The 27,050-nt window shown below is 34.1% G+C and overlaps 1 protein-coding gene across 13 annotated transcripts in view; it reads left to right on the top strand.

Annotated features, from left to right (window-relative positions):
• The window catches only part of LOC126106474 (zinc finger protein 501-like), a 170,987-nt gene that overhangs the window by 139,016 nt on the left and 4,921 nt on the right, over nt 1-27,050 (top strand). For 12 of the 13 annotated variants that reach the window (XM_049912767.1, XM_049912769.1, XM_049912763.1 and 9 more), the window contains one exon: nt 4,652-5,852. The exons of the other annotated variant lie outside the window; for it this stretch is intronic. In XM_049912767.1, the coding sequence (XP_049768724.1) occupies nt 4,652-5,738 (1,087 nt within the window). In that variant the 3' untranslated portion in view covers nt 5,739-5,852. Of the gene's footprint in view, nt 1-4,651; nt 5,853-27,050 lie in introns of those variants that run through there. 13 annotated transcript variants of the gene reach the window in all.

Genomic DNA, 27,050 nt, shown 5'->3' with positions numbered 1-27,050 from the left:
AACTGAAATCGCTACAATTAAATAACTCCCAGAAGCTTATGTAATTGTTGCTAGAGGTAGACCATAGTTTAATATCAGTAATAGTAGTAGCAGCAGCAGCTGTAGTAGTTGTTGTTTTTATCCATCCAAGATCAATGTTATGAGGATATTGAACATGTCTTCATATTGCTATTTAAGAACAAGAAAAGTACTTAAAATTTATATGTATAGGCATTTACATACTTACAGGTCTACTTTTACAATGATGGGACAGGAAATAGGCTGTAACCTTATAGTAGAAATCATTGCAGCATTTGGCAGAAGTAATATTTGGAAACCACAGAAAATAAAAGTCAGGATGACCAGATGAAGACCACACCCTCCACCCTTCCAAACACAAGACCAGTTTGTTTGAAAGTGTACTACATCGTCTGGTTTGTTCCTAATGTACAATACTGTTTTACAAAGAAGCTGATCAATAATGTAAAAGGGTAGTGCTGCACTGTTCATTCATTTCTACTCCAAGTCACTGCATTCACTACACAGACTATATACATATTGTTTGATAAGGTAACACTACACACACATCAGCTGGCTCAGGACCATAGTGATGACAGCTGGTTTCCATTCTGTGTACCACAATTTCTCTAACTACACTATCTTGAAAAACTGAGTCACAGTCTATCTATAATGAGTGAGATCTTGAGTTCGGAACGAGAATAAGGTGTAGTATTATGTTTTGCATAGTTTCAGAAGAAAGTTTTTCCAGAAAAGGAAGCAAAAGAAGGAAGAAACATAGTGCGAAAGGGTTATGTCAAATGGTGTGTTTTATTATTGTCTTTATTATTTATATGTGTTACATTTTGTACCAAATCCCTACTTTGTGTTGTCTAAGTAATCGTTCAGTTTATAGAATGTAATACTTAGTACATACTTTGTAGCTGCCTTTCTAAATAAGTTTGTTTAAGTAATCTCTTGAAGCACTTTCGGCAGTTTTTTGTACCGTTTTAGTCTGTGGCACAAAATTTTGTCTTGAGTTGTGTGTTAATTCTTTGTTGGTAAATGTAAGTTCAGTCTAGCTCTCGCTCCATGGTCAAGGACAGAGCTGTCAGTGCAGTTGTTATCAAATGTACTCACATGGTGTAGTTAAAATCTGCGTGTCTCGAACAAACCGTTACTATGAGCTTGACTGCTATTTTTGTTTATTATACCTGAGGCCAAAGGTACTGAAAGTCTAGAACAGATTTTTATCCTACATGTCAACCAGTATGTATTCCAAAACAGTGTTCATCTGAAAACCTACTTTCACATGTCATGAAAAACTTGGATGAATGCAGTTTGGTAAATGTAGTTAATATTTATATTAGTGGCATCATCACTTGTTTCCTCCTCCACACAGGTGAGTGTAATATGTCTACTGTAAGCATTAAGTTTGTACAGCGATGTAAGTAACTGAGAGCTGTGTAAACATTTTTTATATACCTATATGTTATTTTATTTCTTGATTCGTCCTGAAGATGCTGTAACTTTTGGAATGTTTTTGGCACCAGATGGCTTGATAATGACCAAGGGGGTGAAATTAGCTAACCTCTGAATTACCAGAGAAAGTGGCTGTAGTAGAATAAAACATAAGACTATGTAGGAAAATGACATCATACAAGAAATCTGCATTAGCTACAGACCCCTATATACAAAAGATAATTTCTGCACAAAGAAAAGCAGATCTTGAATACATCTGCAAATGTTGAATATGATCCCTTCATCAGGTTTTGTTGTATCCGGGTGTCTAGAAAGCAAGAACAAAAGCTATGTTATTACTTGGTAAACGATCAAGTGTTGAGGAGACACATGTACATCTATCAGAAAAAGAAGTCAGGTAGCCTCAGTAGTCAGACTCAACTTTGTGAGGCCATCCTCGGCTGTCAGAGAAACATCATTCCTACAAGGAGCGTCCAGTAAGTTAGTTTCACTATTTTATAAAAACACTAGAAACAATTCATCGTCTTCAAATACTTTTATTGGCATTGTACAATGCTTCAGTTACTTATCTACATAGTCGCCATGTTTTTCCAAGTGTGTTTGGTAAAATTCCGTAAGTTTTTCCAAGCCAAGTGTTGTACCAGATCAGCTACTGTGCTTGTAACCAGCTGTTCACTATTCATCTGAATTCGTCATGGGTGTTGAAATGCTTACGTCAAAGATGAACTTTGGGTTCGAGGAACATGTGAAAATCACTTGGGGAGAGATCTGGTGAATATGGAGGATGCAGGAACACTTCCCAGTTGAATCTTTCGAGCCCTGCCAAGGTCATTCGAGCTGCATGAGGCAGAGCATTTTCATAAACGCGAGGAACTTTGTGAGCCAAAATTCCAGGAAGTTCTCTTTTGATGGCAGCTTGCTGCATTAATGGTGGTGTTGCAAGGCAGGTATGAACGAATAACACCCCCTGACAGTCTCTAAAGATGGTTGTCACAACTTTCCCTGCCGAATGAGTTACCTTTGCTGTTTTTTTTTTTTTTTTTCCGGCACTTTCGTCAGTTTTCTCTCACATGACACTATGACGTTTTGTCTCAGGGTCCGAATGATGGACTCGTGTCTCATCCCCTTTTCAATGCTCATGCAGCCTTCCTTATAGTCAGAAATTAACTCCTGATGGATATCGACAGTGGATATTTGTTATCCTGTGAGAAACGAATCACAGAGCACAGCATACAAGTGGACAGACTTTGTAGTGGTAACTCTATGCTTATTGGAAGCATACTGGCAAGATACTGCGGAGGTACCCGATTATTAGGGGCTTTTCCTGTTTCAGTTCTTGTGCTCGTAATAACTTGGCATTGTGCAAACTACAATTAAAAATACAAATTCAAATTAATGTTTAAAGTAGAGGGATTCTGAATGAGTGAGATTTGTAATAGATCAAGAAACTTGTAATATTTAACTGCAGTGTCAACATTTCAACCCAGTAGACAAAAATTCTGGTACAAAATTTCGTATGTTAGCTAGTGCTCAGTCAATAAGACACTTTCAGCCAAAATAAAGGAATAACTTTTTCTCAGTGGTCATGGGTCTACACTTCGTCAATGTGGGAAGTGTCTGATGGGTGCTGTTTGATGTGGATACCAGAAGAAACGTCTGCTCATGCACAATGTGATGTTTATATTTAAACACAGTTTGCCTCAGAGAGTAAGCAATCATTACAAACCTGACAATTGTTCGGAAAACTGTAGAAATAAAGAAAACATGAGGATACTGGATCAATTATCAGCACAGCTTGAGAAAATGTTCAGACCATATATTCTGCACTCATCAGTCTCACATATTCAGAGTAACGGTTAGGTCTTGTGAATTACAAAATAGTGTCTGATCATCCAGAAGTGAACACTGAAAGTCTTGAGATTGTGTATGATCATTGTTAGTTTATAAATTATATTGTCTCAATTATTTGCTCTTCATTAGTTTATGAGACATATTCTTAAAGTTGGTAAATAACGATATGCTTTCAGATTAGTTTTGATTTTGTTGAATATTGTGCTATCAGAAAGAGATACTTTGTCCCTTGACCATATTGATTACCATTGTTTTCAGAACTAATAACCCATCTTAATCAAATTATTTGATGATATTGAATTCATAAATATATTAACCAATCAAAATAAACTATATATTTTTATATGTTCTGTTGCTTGTATACCTCAGGGCTACTTTAGGTTTCAATTTCGTTTTCAAGTTGGATATTTATGCACATTTCAACCACATTCTACTTTGATCTTTACCTACCTCCCACTATCATTTAAATAGTTATTTCCAACGCTGTAAGATTAATTTAGGTTCCCCATAGTGCAACATATATTCCATGGTCCGTCACTCTGTCAAGGTTCTATCCACCACTGCTCCAGAAGCAAGGTGGAATTGCTTATAATAATCTAACAAAGTCACGGCCACTGTGACCGAGTGGTTCTATGTACTTCAGTCCAGAACCGGGCTGCTGCTATGGTCGCAGGTTCGAATACTGCCTCAGGCATGGATGTGTGTGATGTCCTTAGGTTTGTTAGGTTTAAGTAGTTCAAAGTCTATGGGACTGATGACCTCAGATGCTAAATCCCATAGTGCTTAGAGCCATTTGAACCATTCTAACAAAGTCGCTCATTTGTTTTTATGACCAATGACTTTTAGGTAGTAGGATAGCTATGAAAACAGCATACAACAGCTTAATAAAGGCGTATCCGAAGTTACATATATGTCACATCGTCAGTGGCTTGCAGAGTATATTTGTTGATGTAGAAGTTCATTTGGTATGCATTGGAGTTCTATAGACCCTTCCAGTTACTTTCTTACATCTGTAGGAGTAATTATTGTTGTTCATATTGTCATGATGTTTCACTTTGTAGCAATTCCACTATCATCAAATGTGCCTACATTTAACTCTGACAAATTTACAGGGTTCTGGATTCTAAAGTAGTGCTTCAGATGAACTCATCTCCCACTACCGCCTCTTGAAAAGAACCTAAAAATTTTGTTAATTTCATTCATTGTGCTCCTACTACATAGCATATTTCACTGAAATTTTTGAGATGTTTGTGAACCTAGTATTTGTTACTATAATTTTTCACTCACATACTTGCACTGGTACTACAATAGTTTCTGATACCATTCTCTCTGCTTTCTGCAGTTCCATTGGTGTTGGTGTGGACAACGACAATGACACTAACGGAGACAACAGCGGTTTGATTACCAGCATTCCACTGCATTCGTGCAGTGTGTGTCAGAAAATGTTCAGAAGAAGTACCTATTTGAAGAAACACTTCAGAGTTCACAGTGGTGAACGCCCATACAGCTGTGGCGTATGCAACAAGACTTTTGCGCAAAGTTGGGCACTGAAACAGCATTCGCGGTGGCACACAGGCGAGCACCCATACGACTGTAGCGTTTGCAGCAAGGCATTCATGCATAAATCTGATCTGAAGAAGCACTTCCGGGTGCACACTGGTGAACGTCCGTACACCTGTGACGTTTGCAACAAGACTTTTGTACAAAATAGTGCGTTGAAGCAACATTCACGATTGCACACTGGCGAGCGTCCGCACGTCTGTGGTATGTGCAACAAGACATTCGCTGTAAGTTCTTCACTGAAGCGGCATTCACAAGTGCACACTAGTGAACGCTCGCATAGCTGTAGTGTTTGCAACAAGACATTCAGACACAGTAGTAGCCTGAAGGACCATTTGCGAATCCACAGCGATGAGCGCCCCTACGTATGTGGCATTTGCAACAAGACATTCGCTCAAAGTTGGGCACTGAGGCACCATTCACGACTGCACAGTGGTGATCGCCCATACAGCTGTTGCATTTGCAGAAAGACATTCAGAGACAGAGAAGAAGTGAAGAAGCATACACGATTCCACACTGGCGACCGCCCATACATCTGTGGTGTTTGCAACAAGACTTTCGCTCTAAGTTCTTCGCTGAAGCGGCATTCTCGAGTGCACACTGGTGAACGCCCACACAGCTGTGATATTTGCAACAAGGCATTCAGATGCAGTAATAGCCTGAAGAAGCATATGCGCATGCACACTGGCGAGCGCCCGTACGTATGTGGCATTTGTAACAAGACATTCGCGCAAAGCTGGGCGCTGAAGCAACATTCACGATTGCACACCGGTGAACGCGTGCACAGCTGTGGCATTTGCAACAAGACATTCACTCGAAGTTCTGCACTGAAGAAGCATTCACAGCTGCACACCAACGAATGCCTATAAAGCTGTCAAGTGTGTCATATCCCTTTACACCCCGAAATATTTTACATTGTGCAAGAACTGCAAGTAGCATTATTATAGTGTCCTGATGTCATTGATTGCAGAAAAAAATACTGCAAACATGTATAATTATCCAAAAAAGCACAAGCATGATCATACAGGTCAGGTTAATTTCATATGATCTCGTGCTGTCAGCAAAAATGTTTTAACAATTACATCATAAAATCAAACATTTTTTGTGAAATGACTTGAAACAGTTTTTTCTTTGAATAGACTTAAGTACTGATTGCACTTGCCACGTTTAGTTTTTGTACTGCTGTTGCAGTACTGAAGCTGGCAAGTCCTTGGGGAATAAATTTCATCCACTGTTGGCCAGTGGTCATAGCCATCATACCTCTTGTCCAACCCTGGTTTTGGATGGGGTTTGTAAATTTTTGCCTTTTTAGGTGGAACAACTTCACTTTAATTGTACCTCACGTTCTACTGTCATTTTCCTATCTGAACATGACAATAGAGCCTCGGCCAAAGACATCCTGAATTTCAGCAAATCCATTACATTCTATTTTCGAAATTGCTGTTCCCTGCAGTGCTGTCTTTACATAAACCAACAATTTACTACAATCAGGTCTATAAAGTAAAGTAAGCACTTAAGGGTTCATTTTTTTTGTTCTGATCCATGTCTGATAGCATTCAATTTGTTGGTCATTAATATCTACTCCATCCATATTAATATTGTACTTCTTAATGACAGAAAGACAATCTATTTCTAAATATTTATATTCCTTCTTACCTTGCCTTTGGACTTTGCACTTTGGCTCTATGCCAGCAGAAGTGGATGCCACAACAATCTTTTGATTATCCTGCCACTTAGTTATAATGACTGGCTCATCTGATCTAATGTACTGATGATGTTCTCCTTTATTCATTTACTTTCAGTTCAATATTTTTTATTCTGTTTGTCATTATTGGTCCTGTGCCTTCGATTCCTCTCTCTCTGAGTTTCTCTAAGAGGGGAATGGTAGTGAAATATCTATCAAAATAAATGAAACTTTCCTGAGGTAGAGTTTGGGAAAGTTGCAAAATCTTTGGTAGTCCTAAGCCTAATGATTTCTCACCAAAATTCGTGCTGGCACCCTGATATATCTCAAAATCTAAATCTATACCTGAAGCTGAAGCCAAACTAAATTTCTTATGCCCTAAAGGTCTAGGTTTGCCTTTGACATATTGTTTTAATTTACAACGCCCTGTGAAGGATACCATTTGTTCATCGATGCTGTAACAATTGAATGTACAGGATGAAGTATGGCATCTCTTTCTCTCTCTCTCTCCCTCCCTCCCTTCCCCCCCCCCCCCCCCGCCCCCCTCCTCTCTCTCTCTCTCTCTCTCTCTCTCTCTCTCTCTCTCTCTCTCTCTCTCTCTCTCTCTCTCTCTCAGCATCAATGAGTGGTTGGATCTTCCACAGTATATACGTCTACAGCATCTACAAAATGTATGTTGTATTGCAGGGCAATAAAACGGTCTCAAGACATACTGTCACTAACTGTGCTCAGAGAAATGCATTTCTGCCAATACATAGGTAACCTAGGATACCTTATGCACTCCATAGTTAATTCCAAAAAACAGCTTAATTTCTCTAGCTGTTGTATCCAAATACCGAGTGTGGCTCTGAATGGGTGAATGATTCTGTAACAAAGAAGAAAAAATCCAAGATGTATGGTAAGTAATAAATATTATGCCTAATGTTGTATGGAAATCAGAAGTAAAACCAACTAAACAGTGACGTAACAACCTGCCCAATTTACTGTTAAGAAGTATGAGATTACTGACGTTATTCATTGCCAGTCTGTTGTATATACAATATCAAACAAACACAAACGGATAAACGTCAAAAGACTTTAAATAACACAAAGAAGTCAGCTACTAACCTGAAGAACACGTGACGCTTCTGTTAACACTCACTTTCGCCGTTGCTGCTGCACTTTGTTGGCGTGGAATCTGAACAAAAACAAGTGAAACGTGAAGCACGCAAGTTGGACGATCGTTTCAGGCTGGTTGCAAGCAAAGCAGAAGCAACAGGTCGGCATACAAAATTAAAAACCGAATCAGCACGATCGTGTGGCCTCGGGCGGAAAAGGATAAGAGATCAGAAGTGTGATCAAGTTGAAGGAACACTTGGGATTGCACACTGATGAAAAGACATACATTTCCAACATTTATCAAATGTAATTTTTGTACTGTAGAAACTTGAGAGTACACCTAGTTCTCCAAACAAGGGAACATTCAATACTTACGTGTTACCACAGTTCTTCACAATGAGCCACAGATTAGAGAAGCATTCACATTTGCTCAGAGGTTGTGTAAGTACCACTTGAAAATACACTGTGAGTGTACAGTAGTGTATACTGGTAATGATTTGATTGTACTGTAAGGTGCTGAAGAGGAGAAACAGATGAAAAAACGGTTGTGAAATCTCACATCTAGTGTAATTCAGATGTGTGTAGGTCCTGTAGGGTCACAAGAGGTAGCAACAAAATGTTCATTAACTTAGTTTGACAATAAATGAATTTATGAACACAAAGTACACTTGTAGGCTTGTGACGATTGTTGATGTGCAAAAGTTCGAAGTTAATGAATTTATACAAAGCAAAGTAGTCTCGAGGTCTTTTGGTGATGGTTGTTGATGCAAGTATTCAAATTTTAAGGAATTTACATAAAGCGAACTAGACTTGAGGTCATATTATGTTGAGTAACATCGGAATCTTCTGGGAAGACAAATGTATACAATAACAAGGTAGACTTGTGGTCATCTGCCAGATGGTTTATAAAATTGTTTAAATGATATAAACTCAATGTAGACTCATCGCTGAAAGTTTCATCCTGCACGAGCACTTGGTGGGAGAGGGGAAGAGAGCAGGCCAGCCCCTTGGGTTGATGACTGCAAGTAGCCCCCCTCCCCTCTGACACAATCAGTGCAATGGCTGCTTGCAAGAACTATCGGCCTCGAGAGCACAGATGTGCACTGGACAGCTCTGGAGTGTTACCAACTGTTTGCTCAGTACTCCACAGGGTTCATGAAACAAAGTAAAATCACAGCATCAGTGGTTAATAAAGACTTCTTCACATGTTGGTGCAAAGGCTATACTATGTATTGATGTACTGACACCCAGTCTGGTTTCATGCAAAACTTGGGTCATAATCTGCTTCACCGGAGACTCGCTTTATATATACATTGTCTGTAAGTTGAAACATTAAAGCTTATCTGCTGACTCAACATTCACTAATGTCAAAACATTTAATCCTAGACAAGCAATACTGCTTGAGAGAGTAGAAATATGACTGAAATTCACATCTATATTAAAATGATGACACACACACTGCTGGAATGTCCACATGTGGAATACATGTAAATTCTTGCTGCAATAGCAGAAAGTTTTAAATGTTAATAACGCACATGCCGTGTCAGTAATAAGATTTATAGCTGAGTCTGTGTGTGTTGGCTAATGTGCATGGGCAGGCGACACTTCTTATCTTCTCATACTATTAGATTTGTCACATGCATGTTCATTCTGTGATATTGTTTCTGAAGAGTGCACTACCTGCAGGATCACAGGATTACAGTGTCCAAGGGATTTACAATACATCGGTGTGATACCTGATCGAGGATGGGTCATAGTGAATGAAGACCATTATTACATACATTCTTCTATTTCATGTTTATCGACTTTACAGGGAGATGAGAAAGTTTAGCTTTGACAAAGTGTTCAGAGTTTCCTCACATTTCAGCGTGTCTGTGCATCATTATTCATCGCACAACTGTGTATGAATAACTTTTGCACAAGGACTATGCCTAATATTTTGCACCCCAGTCCCAGGATCATAACAACTGTCTTTTTAAGATTCTTTTTCGTATTATCTAATCAAATACAAATGGTCAATAAACAAGTAATTAGTGATTCTCAAACACAAAGCATAAGTAAAAGTTAGTTCTATTTTCCAAGTTTGGAATCAATCAGTCAGTCAGACACTTGCAAATGGCTCAAGGTATAACAAAAAAAAGAGAATATAGATAAAAGTTTGGGACATAAAGACTCCAAAACCCAAACATGGTAGAAATCAAAGCAAAATGATCAAAGCCAGAAAAACAAAATTCACATGACACACTTTAAACATCTACCTAATAACTCCAGTTCCGAATGTTGTTCAGAGCATAGACAAAGTATACATACATAAATATGCTCAAAGCATATACACACACACATTTGAGAAAAAGTATCAAGTTATAAATTATAGTAAACACAGAAATCATAGAATTTAAAATTGGTTTACTAATTAGGAACTTAAGAACTATTTTCACTGAAGTATTCAGTTCATGAATCTCAAAACTGCTATATATAGCTGGTTCTAGTGATTGTGTGTCATACAAAGTTAGGTAAAAGGGACTTGCTACTATAAGAAATCTATATGATAGCTGGTTATCAATGTTGTTAGACATGCTCCAAGTGCAAAAGTCGTCCTCATACATGGAATTACAGTGATATTTCACGCACTAGGGACACATGTAATGAGAGAATCCGCTTCATAAATGACTAAATTCTAGATTACTTTTTACTTTACAAAAAAAGAACATATTAGCAAATGACAAAATAGAAACTGTTAGCCTGAACTCACATTACTAAAATTTGTGGTACAGAAGGCACTAACTGGTGTGTGGAGGGCACTGTCCTACTTGCACAAACATCATTTGAATTCATTATTTTCAGCGACAGGCTCTTTCATCCGTGCATTATTTGATAAGATGTTAAGTCGTTTTAAATATTTTACAATTCTCACATATACAAAGTACAAGATAAAAATACATCAAGAATAAAACGAGCACATATATAGCTATATACAATTACAAAAACTAAATTTGACTTTATAAATTTCCTTAGGTCTCAAGTGCTAATTCCTTTGGCTTGACACAAGTTCTGACACTCTGAGAGGAAGCATCCTTTATGTGGAATTTTAGCTATTCGGTACGTGCTTGTATACAGGTTGTAACAAAAATATACGGCACAAATTGCTGTATACATTTGTCACACATAGATGGAGAAATTATTTTCTGTGAAAATGGGTCTGGAAACACGTTGTTTCCATGTTACAACTTATTTTCTGTAACGCATTAATCATGGCAAGCACACAAGAACATAACATTATAATCGTGGGGAATGTGCTCTCTTTGTGATGTATAGTTGCATTGGGCATTGCCTTTGTTTTATTTTACATATCCCAGTCGCCATGCAATGTATGTCATTGCTTGTTTACAGGTAACATCAACCGTTCCAGCCATCAGTTGATCATTGCAAGCACAGTGGTTACTACATAGAGTTAATCACAGACTTGGCTCGTGCAATGGCAGTGTACACAAATGCAGAGATGGCAGGATCTTATTTGATGCATGGAATAGCTGACGGCATTGTTGGTGAATGTTTGGTGACACCTCACGTTCTTCAACCTAGGTTCAATGGACAAAGAAATCATAATTTCTTAGAGAATGTTCTATTTGATTTGTTAGAAGATGTGTCTTTTGGTGTACTTCATGCATCTCCTCTTGTTAGTGTTAATGTCTATCTGTTTCTATATAACAGATTCAATGACACATGGATACATAGAGAGGGACCAACTGCCTGGCTGCATGCTCTCTGGAACAACGGCCACAGTACCTTTATTTGTGGGGGCATTTGAAAGCTCTTGCGTTTGGAACCTTAATGCAAAATGTTCAGAGTCTCTATGCATGTATTATGGGAGGCTGAAAAACTACACATAATATTCCAGCGATACATCAGCGCATCCAAGATTAACTATGATGGTGGGTTGGATCAGAGATCTAGTGTTACTAGGAGATTCATTCCCAAAAATATTTGCAGTAAAATTTCAGGACTTTCACGATAAGTTTGTATGGGCACAATGATTTTGCTTATGTTAACATGCATCTAGAACAAAGCACACACCACCTCCTGTGGCTAACAGTGGACTACAGTATGGAGAGAACGAGTTCTCATTAATGATCCACACGAGCATCTTGTGTAATTCCCGTTTCACCACCTCCCTCATGGCCCAGAGGACGGCATAGGTTTGATTAGAATAAGTGTTATAGAGAGCAACATCTGTGTGATAGATGTATCCTTTCACAATACCAGGATTCTTAGAGAAAACATGCGTCAACTGTAAGTGTATAAGTTCATTCTTTTGCAGCACATCAAGGCATTCAGATTCCTGAGTCTTGGTGTGAACTTTATGTACATCAGGTAGATCATAATTGACATTGACTGACACTGGTTCTGCTTCGATGTTGGAAAATGTTGGTAAAATGACTGATTGGCCCCAGTACATTTACACCAACTAATTTGGTTGACAGGTCCTGACATAATATGCGCTGCCATTCTGTGGTACGAATTAATTTTAATTTCATCTTCTTCTCGATAACAAATAGTTTGTGTGTTCCATATTTGAGACTCACACACACATTCCTCAATCTTAGGAATTCCATCCTCATTAAGCAAGGTACCGTTAGATCCTTAACCACTAAGAATGTGCACTCAACATCTCCACTCTCAAATGCTATTAATACCAGTACTTGCATCTCTACTCTTTGCGTCCAGGCATCAATAGCTCCCAACGCAACACAATTCTGTATCAACAACGCTGGAACCTTAGTTCTTTCCAAAAAAAAAATTTTAAGAAATGAGTGGCCATCACACTCATACTACCCCCAGTGTCAGTCACTATGATGACTGGAATAGGTCTGATTACACCATTCGCTGCCACTTGTATCTGGTCTGCCCAGACTTCCCTACATGATATCAGATCAATACACAGTTCATCATGGATATCTTTATTATCATTACAACGAAGCATGTTCATTAGTTTACGAGAACTTTTGTCCCATTAACTCCCTGGGCCACAATCAGGTAGTGCGTTGAGACCGAGTTCAGTTCGATGCATTGTTTATGTGTGGAGAGCACTCATCCAGGCACTCCACAATCTGTATTGTCTCATTTCGTGGGGTTTGTGACTATCCAGTTGTTGGTCTTGGGTTGGAAACAGGTTGATTCCTAGTGTGACTGCCATTCAGTTGATCATAATTCTCTGGACACTTTTGTCTGCACTGGTTACCATGGTTCTCCCACGATGATGACTGCCCTGCTTGTGATCCATCTTTACCATTATGGTAACCAGGGTGGAACTCATTATTCCGGTTTCTACACTGGAATCCATCGATGATATGCGTCTTATTTCAGTTTATGTGTTGCCGTGCATCTTGTGTGGGAGGGGTCGCATTGTTGTGAGCAGCGCCTGTCTGACCATTGTTGTTATCGCTGCAGGAATGCATTATTGGCGAGCCACTGTTTCCATTCGTCTGTTGCGTGTTGTCATTGGTTAAATCTAATACACTGACTTCAGACAGTTATGGTATCTTCTTGCACGCGAATTAATATCTCACGTATGTCCACTGGTAATCTGCCTTTTAGCATCCCGATCACATCCTTGCATGCAATGGGATTATCCAAGTGTACATTTCTGGATTTAAATGGCCAGGCTTGTGTGTGCAGTGACCACTACTTGGCCAAGAATGCTTGCTCGAACTGATCGTATGTAGAACATTGTTCAGCACATGCTGTGACCCGCAATCCAGATTCGTCTTGCATATAAGCTGCCACGAATTGTATTTACTGGCAGTCTGTCCATAATATAGGCAGCACCCCTCTAAAACGTCCTATAAACACAATGGGGTGTAGGAATTTCATGACAGGAATAAAATTCTGAAATTGGTGGTCTTCCAGTAATCTTTTTTCCACCAATACCCGATTAAAGTCGTTGCTGCTTCCTTGCATTCCAGTGGGGAATATCCTGACTAATTGTAGGGTCTAGTATGTTGCTGGGATGTTACATTGTTTCCTCTCTCCCCGGCCGAATTATCGTGCAAGAACAGCTTTGGAGATGATGTCACATGCGGTAACTGTTGTATCTTTCGGAAAACTCTCGAGTTTTACATGGCTCCCCCTAGGTAGCAGCAGTGTGTGCCCACTTCAGTTCTAGTAAAACTGATGTCAGGACAACAGAAAGCGTTTTGTGTTCTATATTTTCTGCAGTGTGGGCTGCTAATAACTGTTTAGCATGACTTTCACTCTGTGGTGTGGATCCTACTACAGGTTGGAGCATTGGACAATGGCGTGAACAATTCCAACAAACAGGCTGTTATTGTAAAGACAAATTGCCTGACCGTCCCTAAGTGCCTGATACAGACATCGAATGCTTACGTCATAGTTTCACAAGAAATCCGTAGAAACCTGTTCGCGAAGCAGCTCAACAGGTCAGCATGACCCCATTTCCGTCTGGCGTGTGTAGCGTCGACGTTTACACATGAAACGCTAAAAAATTCGGTTTTAAATGAATGGAATTTTTAAATAAAAGAATTACTGAATGATGGGTCGTACACACTGGACCAAATGTTGAGCCTTCCATTACTGGTCTCCAAGATCACCAGACCTGACTATGTGTGATTATTTCTTGTGGTGGTTTATAGGACAAAAACAATAAACGAACTGAGTCAACGCATAACAGCAGCTGTTGAAGCTGTAACTCAAGACATTCTTGCTGCAGTGTGGGAAAAATTTGAACACTGCATTTGCATATGCCGTGCATCTCAAGAGTACCATATTGAACACCTATGAATAAGTATGAAAAAAAATTGAGTTTACCATTCATCATAAAACAAAATTTATTGTATGTGTGTCTTAGTTTCAGAAATATAAATGTGCCAAATTGGATGATTCTTTTTAATATCCCTTGTATTATTTACAAAACTACAAATGACATGTATATCATAGAGACATTTATACACATTGGTCATACCTCGCATTTACTTTAATTTCAGATGCTTTTAGAACATCTACTTTGTAAACTAAATTCCTCTTCACACTTTCTGCAAATTCGTTGATGACAATCTGGTCCAAGAAATAAATTTGCAATAAATTTTCAAATTAAAAAAATAACTCAGTTTTTTACTGGAAATTCTTTCTAATATTAATCAGTTCTTGACTGATACAACTTCAAGTGAACAATGTACACCTAACAACTTGCCAGAATTAGGAAAAGCTAACCAGTAAACGTTAGTGTGAGGTATACTGACAATCTTACATAGTCCATTATATATGACTTTAAAATTTGAAATCTCATTATCAGTCTCACTGGATTTCTCGTTCGCTGTAATGAGGACATTTCGCGTCATGACCTCAGCTTTCTTTTTCGCTACCTCTCGTAAACATTCTTTCTTCTCCTCAATGTTAAAATTAACTCACAGAGGGAAATCAATTTTCTCTTCACCAAACTCTTACTTATTGTGTAATAGGATTTCCACCATAGATTCGTGCATCAAAACAGTCATAATTTCTTCAGAATCTTTTATATATTTGCCCCACACTGGTAATTGTGGTGACAGGCAAAGTCATACCAGCTCACGCATGTATTGTTCCACCGGTTTTCCGCCTGGACAATAGGCCCAGATGTGTATCACTTCAACCCCATTGCTTTCCATCCCTCCAGTCCAGTAAACTGTGTCCCATTATCGTACAAAATCTCTTTAGTTTTGCTGACATGCACAAAGTAATCGTTTTCATGTTTATTATTAACCGCTTTAGCTGTTGCTTTTCTTATCATATATAACTGAATGAACTTCGAAAAGGCTTCCAGCACTATTAATATGTAGGCGAAATTACCAGAGGTCTTTGACAGGGGGCCATACACACTAACTCTAGTACATCATCAGGTCTTATGCTCTACATAGGACCAATATTTGTGCAGTTGGTCAGTTTCAACCTCTGACACTTACCACAAGTCTTTATTATATCTCTTATTCTTTTTAACATGTTAAAATTCACAACTTCAGCCATTTTCTCTGTACATTTCTTTGGTCTGCAATGACCATAGGCTAAGTGATAATAGTCTACTGTTTCGTTGATGTACTTGGTGGGCCAACACACCCACCAAATGTCTTCATTCTCATATTTGCGTGTGTACAGGATATTGTTGTACATCCTGTAATACTTTCTCAACTCTTCTCAATCTCCATTCTTTTTGTTATACTTGGTCTTCACTGTATTGAAGCATTCGCCCTCGTTTAGATGACGACACATACTTTTACAAATACACTCTATCTTCTTTCGTCCTTCTACATCTTGAAATTAGTGCAATTTCAGTACACCTTCGGATTCGTTATCCTATAACAAGTCCTCATTCACATCAAGGTCATTCCAGAAAAATCCGCCCAGCTCTGACATCGATAGCGGTTTATCTGGTGGTTTTTAATTGTCTGTTCTTTGATCTTCTTAATTTCTGTCTGCCTGTTCTGCAGTCGTTTTACCCCATTATATAACCATTTTATCAGTTTCTTCGATTAACAAACCTTGTATTACCAAGTTATTCGCTAACTGTCAAATCAGATAAATTTTCTTCGGAAAGATGGCTACCATCTACCTAATTGCTTGGTGAAATGTGCTCTGTTTTTCCTTGCAATTCTTCTCCCGAGCTCACGCAACCCATACCACTCTTGTCTGACTATATGACATCAGCTTCAACCTCACATTTGTAAACTATGTGGATTTCAGTTGGTTGTACCTGGTCATCATCGTCAAACTCGTTTTGTCCCTCTTCAGAAATTTCGCCTCAGTTTTCTTTAGGACAGCCCTGATTGTGGTTGGATACTTCAATGACTACAGCATTTGGCGGAGCCTGCCTCTTTGGTAGAGAGCTTTCCATTTCTTCATAAACGCTATTTTCAAACAGATTGAGAAGCGTCAAATTTTGTCTGCTCTCATCATTAGAACACCGCCCTTACAATCCTCTGTATTTCTTCAGTTCATCATATATCCGACAGAACTGACCTAGCCACACATCCTTGCATTCTGTGTTCCCTAGACAATGGCGGAAATTTTCCCTGATATTGGCTTCTTTAATTCCGCCGGCGATCACACTATACTGTAGCCTGCAGTATCATTGGTTGTTTTAATAGCGACCACCACTTCCTTGTTGACCAGTACTCTATTTACATCATTAATACGAACAGTGATCACTTTGTTGACTGTGATTTCAATTGTTACTGCGGACGCATTACTTGCTCTGTTTTCTTGCACATTCTCCCATAGCCAATTTATCCATCCGGATCTATCGTAGCGACGCTGCCTAGAGTTTCTTCTGGGCTGCCAAGGTCTTCCATTGTCCGGTGGACCACAAACCATCGTGGCTATTGGTATCCCTGATTAAATGTGACAGGCCTGTTTCTATTCATCTGTCACAATTGCTGATTTTGCTCCTGCCTAATAACATTCTCATGAGAACCACGTACCATATTCACTTGATACTGGCCTCTGTCATTTCTACTATTATTGTTCTCACTATGACTGTTTTTGTTACAGTGATGTGTATTGTTATTACCATTGTGATGGTTACCATTATTGCCATGCTTATTGTTATTGTGGTTGTCGCTGTTGTGGTAATTGTTGCTATTACCACGACTCTTTAAATTTTCGCAGTTATTCTGCCAATTTTCTTCATCTTCGACTTTTTCTAGGATTGCAGTAATTGTTCTATAACTACTGCCTATGTACCTCTGGGAATCATCTAGAACCTTCTTCCACAACTCCCAGACAATCTCCAATTCAGTTTTTGATTACGCAAATATTCTAATTTGGGGATGCAATTTTCACAAAATTCTTACATCGAGACAAGCGAATGTGCGTCATAGGATTTTGACACAATAAAATCCTGCCATTCACTCTCTTGCTTCTGGTCTGATCAATGTTTTTCAGGAAACACATTCGTAAATTCTTGAAATCCCAAGTTCATAACATCGAGGTTTAAGCTCCCATCACTTAGGCTTGTCCACTGGCATGTCAATTAGAGCATTAATTTTCCTCTTATCCATCGAATTTTTAATCAAGTCAGTAATGTGCAATCCACCCTGCTTTTTGAGGGGATCGAAATGCTCCTCCTCCGCTAATATTTCAGTATTATGTAGGTGCAGGTTTTTGGATAATCACTTTTCTAGTTCGGTTACTTTTGTAATTTCTTGGCAAGTGGTCATCGCTAATGTTTCCACATCCCTCTTTTTTTCATCACGTGTATTCAGCTGTTTCTTCACTCCATTTCTTATGTCTGATACCAAAGTAACCTTTTCCCTATCGTCTATTCGAGCTAATTCTACCTTCTTAATTACTTTCTTTTCAATAGTGGTGTCAACGGTCTGTTCCAGATTCTGTCTGATTCTGTCTACTTCCATCTTAAGACAACTATTTATGATTCCTATTTTTGGCTGTACCTCTGTCATGACCTGTTTAAGATTACCATTTTCGATAGAAATTACAATTATTTCTTTATTGATTTCATCTACGTCCGTGTTAACAACTCTAGTATTATTGTTAGCAGTCTTGATTGCTTTGGATTGCACATTAATTGATTTGGATTGAGCTTTTATTGACTCAGCATTTTAGCATTAATTGATGAGGACTGAGCATTAATTGTACTGCTCAACATGCTCAATAAATCGTTTATATTAACAGCTATTACTGGTTTTGACTCATGACACTGGTTCTTTCTTAATGATTTCCTCGTATCTACCATGAATAGATACGATTCTGATTTTTATTACGAATTCTGTAGCATCTGCCAATGCCATGAATTCCATTTTCCTCTGCCTGTGTTCCCCTTTGTTCTGCTGTTAAGTACAATCGGATTGTCAGTTTCATTTATGTTCATCATGTTGCCTGTTTTACTGATTAAAGCAAGTTTAGAAATTTTGTATCTCATTTCCACCACTTAGTACTGCCATGCATCAGCAACTTTATCCGAAGATGGCACGTACGTGTTCTGTCATGGTCACCACATGTAACAGTAGTATTTTCATATTTATCCTGACTCAAAGAGCATTTTCGAGTAAAAAATCCAAGTTACAAATAAAGAAACTGATTTTGCTGTTTTTCCCAACAAAAAAATCTCATTTGCCTATATCGAAAAAACCAAATTGAGATTTTTTTCACTTAAAAATTTTCAAATCTAATAAATTTTTTCTTTGTGCATAAGAATATAAAATCTCATTTGTTTATGTCAAAAAAAACCAAATTACCATTTTCTAGTTTAGAAATTTTCAAATCTATTAAATTTTATACTTTATAAATAAGAACTGTCAAACCTAAAATCTGAAAGGTACTTTTTTGCCATAAATGTTTTAATAAAGTGAAGAATCAAATTTCATTCTGTATGAATTCAACAGAAATAAAAAGGATCTATAAATGTTAAGTATTGAAGAATTGCAGAATTATAGCAAAGGAAAGTATGGATTGAATTGTTAATATTTAGGAAATTATTATAAAAAATGGTTATTCAAATGTAACTAGAGAAGATCTATTGGAATTTCTTGATTATTGTATAGGAAAGAAATGAATAAAGAAATAAAGAAGAGGTAACTAAAATCTTATTTTAAATCCTGTTGACAATACTAATAACAATGATAACGATAATGAATTGAATAAAAAATCTTTAAAGGAACTTATCAAGTCTGTAAAACGAAAACAATATAAATTATTCTAAATGTGGAAAAGTCGATTAATTCATCTTACGAGAATGTTATTATCTAGAACGATTTGAGTAGATAATCTTTAAGTGAGTACAAACCTAATAGTAATGATCATAAGAAAAATATTAAAAATAAAAGTTATGGTAATTATTTCCAAAAACTGCTAAAATAAATATCAAGAAACTGAACAATGAAAACATCAAAAAAATTTACCAATTAAATTTCCTATATGATGAAGATCTTTTGAAATCAACTACACGAATTTATAGAAAAGTTTCTACTTTTAAATCAAGAATAATAACTTATTGAATTAATAATAATGATAATATTGTTGAAGCATAAGAATTCTGTTATGAAATTAAAGAAGAATTAACAACAAATTATAGAATTTTAATTCAAAGAAGAGCAATTAAAGTTAATATGAAGTTTTATTGTAATTTTGAAACACAAGAAGAAATGTAAAAATTTAATTTTAAAAAGCCAATCAGGTTTTATTAAGAACAACTGACTTAGAAGATTATTATCAAAAATCGACTAACAACTGGTAACTAATGGAAGAAATGTGGTTGGTCTTTATTTGATGTAGATAGTTTAGAGTTAAATTTTAATAAATGCAATCCAATTATTGGTTTTTCTTATATTGATTAGCCAAAAGTAATTAAAGAAAAAAGCTGTAGTTAACATAAGAAACACGGGTCAAAAATGATTTCTGTGGGCTATAAAATCTGCATTATAACCTTAAGATAAAAATTCAGAAAGAGTTAATAATTATAAAAATATAAAAGGTGGATGAAATTTGTGAAAAAGCGAAAATTAATTTTCCTGTTCAGTTAAGAGATATTCAAAAATTTGAAAAGAAATATTTCATTTAAAGTTTATGCACATGAATGCAATGAAGAAGAAAAAGAAACTGTATATCGTCTTTACCATATTACAAAATATACAACAAAGACATGGTAATATTTTTTTAATTAATGAAAATAATTCACATTATTGGTAGAAAAAATCTTTCTGGATTAATGGGTTACAAGCAACTAAAGGTGGACTTAAATTTATCTTTGCGATCAATATTTATGATATTTTCACTTACAAGGAAAATTAGACATTTATGAACACGATTGTAAAGAATATAAAGAAGTAAAAATAGATATGCTTGTAAAAGGTCACAAAAATTGAACTCAAAAATTATAATTTATTAAGTGTACCATTTGTAATTTATGCAGATTTCGATTTTGATCAAAGGATTTTTAAACTTGCCAACCTAATCCTGAAAAATGTATATTAACAAATATCAAAAACATAAACCAATTTCATTCAGTTATTCTGTTAAACATTCTAAAGGAAATTATAAAAGTCTAGTTACATATACTGGTAAACATGCAGCAAAAATACTCATTGAAATGCTAAAAGGCAAATCTAAAGAAATTCCTAGAATATATGAACGAAATATTCAATGAAAATGACTAAATAATATGAAAACAATTATAAAAATTTAGAAACTTGTCATATTTGTGAAAAAGTGTTTACTTTTGGCAAAAAGAAAGTTATTATTCATTGCAATTTAACAGGAAAATTTTGAGGAGCTGCACATAAAGATTGTAATAATAAGTACCAAAATACTAAAGGTTATTCCAGTTCAGATTCATATTTTATGATATTGAGATCTGCATTTGTTTATTAAAGAATTAGCAGTTGATCATAAAAATATTGATGCAATTCCAAATACTGAAGAAAAATTTATTTGTATTAGCAAACATGCTGGAGATGGATGAACTTTAAAATTTTTCGATAGATTGAAATTTTTGACTTTAGGTATTTCTTTTAATCTTACAAAAGAGTAATTTACAGAAACAGCAAAATATTTTAAAGGTGAAAAATTAGATTTAATAATGAAGTAGTTTACCCTTACAATTATATGGAACTGAAGAAAAGTTACAAGAAACTAAATTACGTACAAAAGGATGTTTGTATTCAAAACTTATAAAGATTATATTTCTAATGAGGATTACAAAAGAGCAACAACAGTTTGGAAAATATTTAATATTAAAAGCTTAGATGAATATACGAATTTTATAATAAATAAATTTAGCAGATATTTTCGAAAATATTTGAGATGTATGTATTAAATCTTATATAAACTTGATCAAACTTGGTATTTTACAGTTCCAGGATTATCTTGGAATACATTGTTAAAAACGACAAAAATTGAATTGGATTTATTTCATGATTACAATATGAGTTTATTTCTTAAAAAATGAATTTGACGTGGGTTTTCTCAAAATATTGAGAGATAAGCAAATCAAATAATAAATAAATATATAAATAATAAATAAATATATGAAATTTTGACCAAACACAATCAAATTATATTGAATATTCATTTGCAGATATGTAAATGGTGGGGAAATGTGTCACAGTTTACTATTTAAAAATTTCAGGTTGATACAATATAAACTTTATATATTGAAAAAATTTTTAAAATGTCAGATGGTTGTAAATATGGTTTTATATTAGAAGCTGATTTGGAATATTAAAGAAAATTACATGATTTACCATCAGCACATGAAAGAGTCAATAAATTGTTAACAACTTGAAATGATAAAGAAAAATGCGTTTTAAATTATGGATATCTTATACAAAGTTGAAATGTAGGATTAAAATTACAGAAAAATCATTGAATCTTATCATTATAACAATCAGCTTGGTTGAAGATACATATATTGATTTCAAGACAAAAATGAGGAAAAGGCATCGAATGATTTTTAAAATGATTTCTTCAAGCCGACCACTGTGCACGAGCGGGTTCGAATCCTGCCTCTGGCATGGATGTGTGTGATGTCCTTAGGTTATTTAGGTTTAAGTATTTCTAAATCTAGGGAACTGATGACCTCATATGTTCAGTGCCATGGTACTTAGAGCCATTTCAACCAATTTCTACAAGTTAATGAATAGTTCAGGGTTTGAAAAAACAATGGAAAATATTGGAAATGGACAAAATATTAAAATAATGACAGACCCAAGAAATGACACAAATTCTATTTCAAAGGCAAATTATGAACATACTAATATGTTTTCAGAAAATTTAGAATCATCTCATATAATGTTCAATCGTCCAAAATATATTGGTATTTTATACCTGTATAGTTAGAAAAACAAGGGAAAAATCTAAAGGAGTTAAGAAATCAATTGTGAAAAATGAATTACTTTTGAAGATTATAAAAATGTTTAATTGGCAAAATAAACTAATATAAAAAATGAATTTCATTAGATCATTTAAGCATCAATTATATGCAGTTGAATTTTTCTTAAAATTGTCTTCAGTTCTGATGATAATAAACAAGTTGTACTACTTTATTTAATTAATACATTATCTTATGGTAATAATAAATTAAATTCTATTAAAATAAAAGATGATAAAATGATTTCTTACATTAATGAAATAGTTACAGAGAAGATAAAATTAAAACGAAAAAAATTGTTTATAATTTTTGTATGATATGTTAACGTTTCATATATTATCAAATAAAATTAACAATCAAATTTCCAGCAAAAAAATTCAGCATATTGATAATAACAGCTTCTTTTATCTTTTTGATATTTTGAATCTAATATCACATCTTACGAGTGACCATAGTTACGAATATATTTTGAAGAATTTTCAATTTCCTTTCCATAATTTCACAAATAAATGTTTTAATATGCCAATTATTAAGTAGTTCTCATTGTTCATTTGTTTTACAATGCGATTTTCTTCAGAACTTGTATTTCTATATCAGTTTCTACTTTTGATTGCAAACTGGACAAATCATTTAATTTTTGCTTTCTATATATGAGGAAAAAACTTATTGGAAGTATTTTATTACCATACAGTGGTTTGTGGAACTAAATGTAATTATATTATTTTATAATGAACTTGCTTCAATAACCACTGCTAAAAATGATAAACTTCAGTTTAAAGCAAAACATGTTGTTCATCTTCTAGAGTTCACAAACACAAGTTAGGCAATAATAGATAATATTAGAGAAATGGGCCATATTAAAATTAAAAATTTAAATTTGAAAATTCTTTCCTGTTCTATCGAGAAAACTGTCTTTATTAATGAACCTGGATTATATTCTTTAATTATGAAATCAATTGGGTTTACGAAGAAGTCGACCATCCAATAGAAAATATGGTGAATATAAGATAAAGAATAATGAAAAATGACTTTATAAAGTGCAAATAAATCATTTAAAAGTACTATCTAATATGAAAAATAATTCTATACAAAAATCACATGAACACTTTGATAAAGCTATAGAAATTTATCGTGAAAGAAATGAAAAAATAAATACCTAATTACCACAAGTTGTCCCTCAAATAAGTGATTAAAATGTAAGATCAACTTTTGTTATTTTGAGATTACAGCATTTTTATTATGAATATTATGTTATTAAAAAATGTGTAAAAGTAAATAGATATTATCATACATAGACATAAATATTGTGAAGAATTTTTAAGAGTTAATAATTTACCGAATTCAGTAAATTTATAATAATGAATTAATGAAAATTTAAGAATTGGTTGCAACCGTAATTATTTAAATACTTTGGTTTAATATTCACCAGAACAGTTGTATGAAGGTATAAATAAACTAGTAAACGTTTCTTAGTATATAAAACTAATTTTCCAAGTACTTTATTTGCAATCCGATTGAAAATAATGATAATACGAATTTTATATGTACACAATTAACAAGATTTATTAAAACCATATGTTCATCCAACTCAGATTTAACGTCGTCAAATAATTTTGACATTAAATCGTTCAGTAACCTCTATTTGAAATTTCAAAATAATCTCTTCTCTTTTCTTTAATTAAAGTTATGTTCAGTACCCAATAATTTTAAATTTTTATTAACAATCTACATTTGTGTATAATTCTTTTCATATACATTTAGATAATGTATGATACTTTTATTTTCCAAACCCTTGTGTGAATTAATAATACGTAACCATTTAAAACAAGCCTTATTACCCTTCTTATTTAAACAAAGTAAACATCTTGAAAATTAGTTTTCAGTGTTGCTGTTCATAAAAATTTCCTTTTATTTGTTTGCCATGTACAGTTTATATGTGATTGGATTGGATTGGAAATTTTCAAATTTTTCTGTTGACAGATTGGTTGTATATCCTTCTTCAAATATTCCTTTCACTTTATGTATTCTAATTTATGGCCAATTTTATATTTAGGTTCAATTGTTACATAAACAGTTTTCAATATGTTTACAGTTTTTTATGTACTTCTTTGGGTTACATTTATATATTTATTATATTCATTTATTATATTCATTAATATATTTATTATATTCATCAATTAATTTAGAGACTAAGACAACTCATTTATAATTTCCATGAATTGCAACTTTTTTCCATCCATTTTCTACTAAATCATTCCACAACAGTTGCTTTTAATTCACTAAAAGTTGAATAATTATTAATGTTTAATTATTTAAGTAATTCTTGAAATTGTTTGTCATAAAATTCCTTAACATTGTCTGTTTGCAACTTTTTGGTATCTTTGCTGGAATATTTTTTTGGAAAGAGTCAACTGTATTTTTATCTGTTTTAACTGGAATTGCCACTTTGTATTAAATTGAAAAAATATCTATAATTGTTAAGAAATATTAATACCATTGATTTATTTTCAAAATTGTTTTCAGATTAATTGAATCCATTTCGAATAAATCACATAAATCATCAATTCAAAAAAAAAATTCCGTTTTTTTTAAATTTTGTACCTTTGGATTATGGAATAATTAATAACTTGTTCACGAATATTCACACCTTCAATACAATTTTTTTAATTTAAATAGTTTTCTTGGTTTTTCTAATTGAACAAATGCCCTCAACTCTTTGTATTCCTTTTTTAGTTATTAATCTGAGTATGAAGTGGTTGAGAAAAATGTTTGCACTTCAGTCAGTAAATATGATTACCATTGTTCATATATAAACATGAAAATAAATAAATTATTTCATCAAATGCAATTATCTTTACATCAACTGGAATCGTTTTAACAGAATCCTGTAATGTAACAGAAATTTTGAATTTGTCAATACTTTGATTCCGAAAACTGACGGTTTTATTTTGTAAAAATGGTGTTCAGCTTTCATCTGAATATAAAAATCATCAAATGTTGAATCTCTTTTTATGTTTCCACCAACAACAATAAGATTTTTAGAGTAAAATTATATTAATTGAAATTGTGTGGTTTTTGAACACCTCCAGTCATAAAAGTATATTTAATAATTTGCTTCTCCTATACTGTTTAATTAAAGTTTTTTAAATTCATTTGAGTATGGAATTAAAACTTCCTTTTTGTGAATAATTACTGAGTTTTTGTTTATTAATATAACTATTCAACAATTTTAACATACTTGTAAGTTCAAGTGTTATAACAAGATTTGACAAACCTTTCTGAGTATCATTCTTGGAATAATTATTTTGAAACATTGTTAACACATTTACATATTGTTGTTTTGGTTCTAAAAGTCATGTTTCCAAATATCTTTTACTAAATGTATTCAAATCAACAAGTGGATTGTTGATGATAACAATTATTTTATTTTTAAAGTGAGTGTAATTTTCTGAGACTTTAAAAATGTAATGTAAATCTTTGAGAAATTGTTATTTAAATTATTTTTTTCAGTCTCTTGATGATTGAATATGTTTGATTTTTAAAAAAACATATTAATTTTTTGATCTAATTGTTTAAAACCTTTTATTTTTCCTAAATTGTTATTGAATTTATTTTCAAAAATTTCCATTTAGTAAATTTAAAATATTATAAAACTAAAAATTCATTTGTAACAGTTACAAAACAAACACAAATGACCACAAATTACTGCATAGGAATTTTGTATTCTGTCCATATTGTAGTAAAGATTATTTTTCCCAAATAGTTCATTAATTGTTTTGGAATATTTGCTATAGATGAATGAGAAACAAATTTTTTATCTTTATTTTTATAATAATGAATCCAGTGAGTTCCAACATGATCTGAAGTATCTAAATTTATCATTCCACATACTGAATTTCTTTGGTTCATTAGGTAATACATCAATCATGGAAACGCCACGAAAATGATTTATTCTTGCTGGTTTACGTAATTCTTCTATGTCCAAACTAGATAATGGATTGTTAAATATTTCGATTATTTGTTTGAAAATTTTTTAGTCCTTTTCGTTTCTTTTCCATTTCCGATTTATGTCGTTCATGTTCTTCTAATTCCTTATCACCTTTTCATAACTGCATCTGCAAATGTTGCAGTTTCACCAAGTGACTCTGTTGTTGCAAAAAGAAATAATGTAGCTAATAATCATAAAACCCATCTTCTTGTTTTGTTTCTTTTTTTGTTCATTAAATATTTAACAATCTCCTTTGCAACACGATTTGTTAACTAAACAAGTAAATTTCCACCAGTTATTTTCCTCTATCTTTCTTTTTAAAACATCAGTTAAAAATGGTTCAATAATCTTTAATTGTTCATTATTGAGTTTAAGTTTAATTGACTTTGGTTTAGTTTTGCCACTAGATTATAAAGTATAATCATTTGAAAAGTTGTTCATTTATATAGATTAAAAAATAATAATAAATTTTAATAAACCCATCAATTTTTTTCAACTTGTAAACCCATTCCTTATTATCGTTTTTTATATGTAGTTCC

The sequence above is a fragment of the Schistocerca cancellata genome, chromosome 10, assembly GCF_023864275.1.
Source record: "Schistocerca cancellata isolate TAMUIC-IGC-003103 chromosome 10, iqSchCanc2.1, whole genome shotgun sequence".
Lineage (NCBI taxonomy): Eukaryota > Metazoa > Arthropoda > Insecta > Orthoptera > Acrididae > Schistocerca > Schistocerca cancellata.
This window is presented reverse-complemented; position numbering and strand designations above follow the sequence as displayed.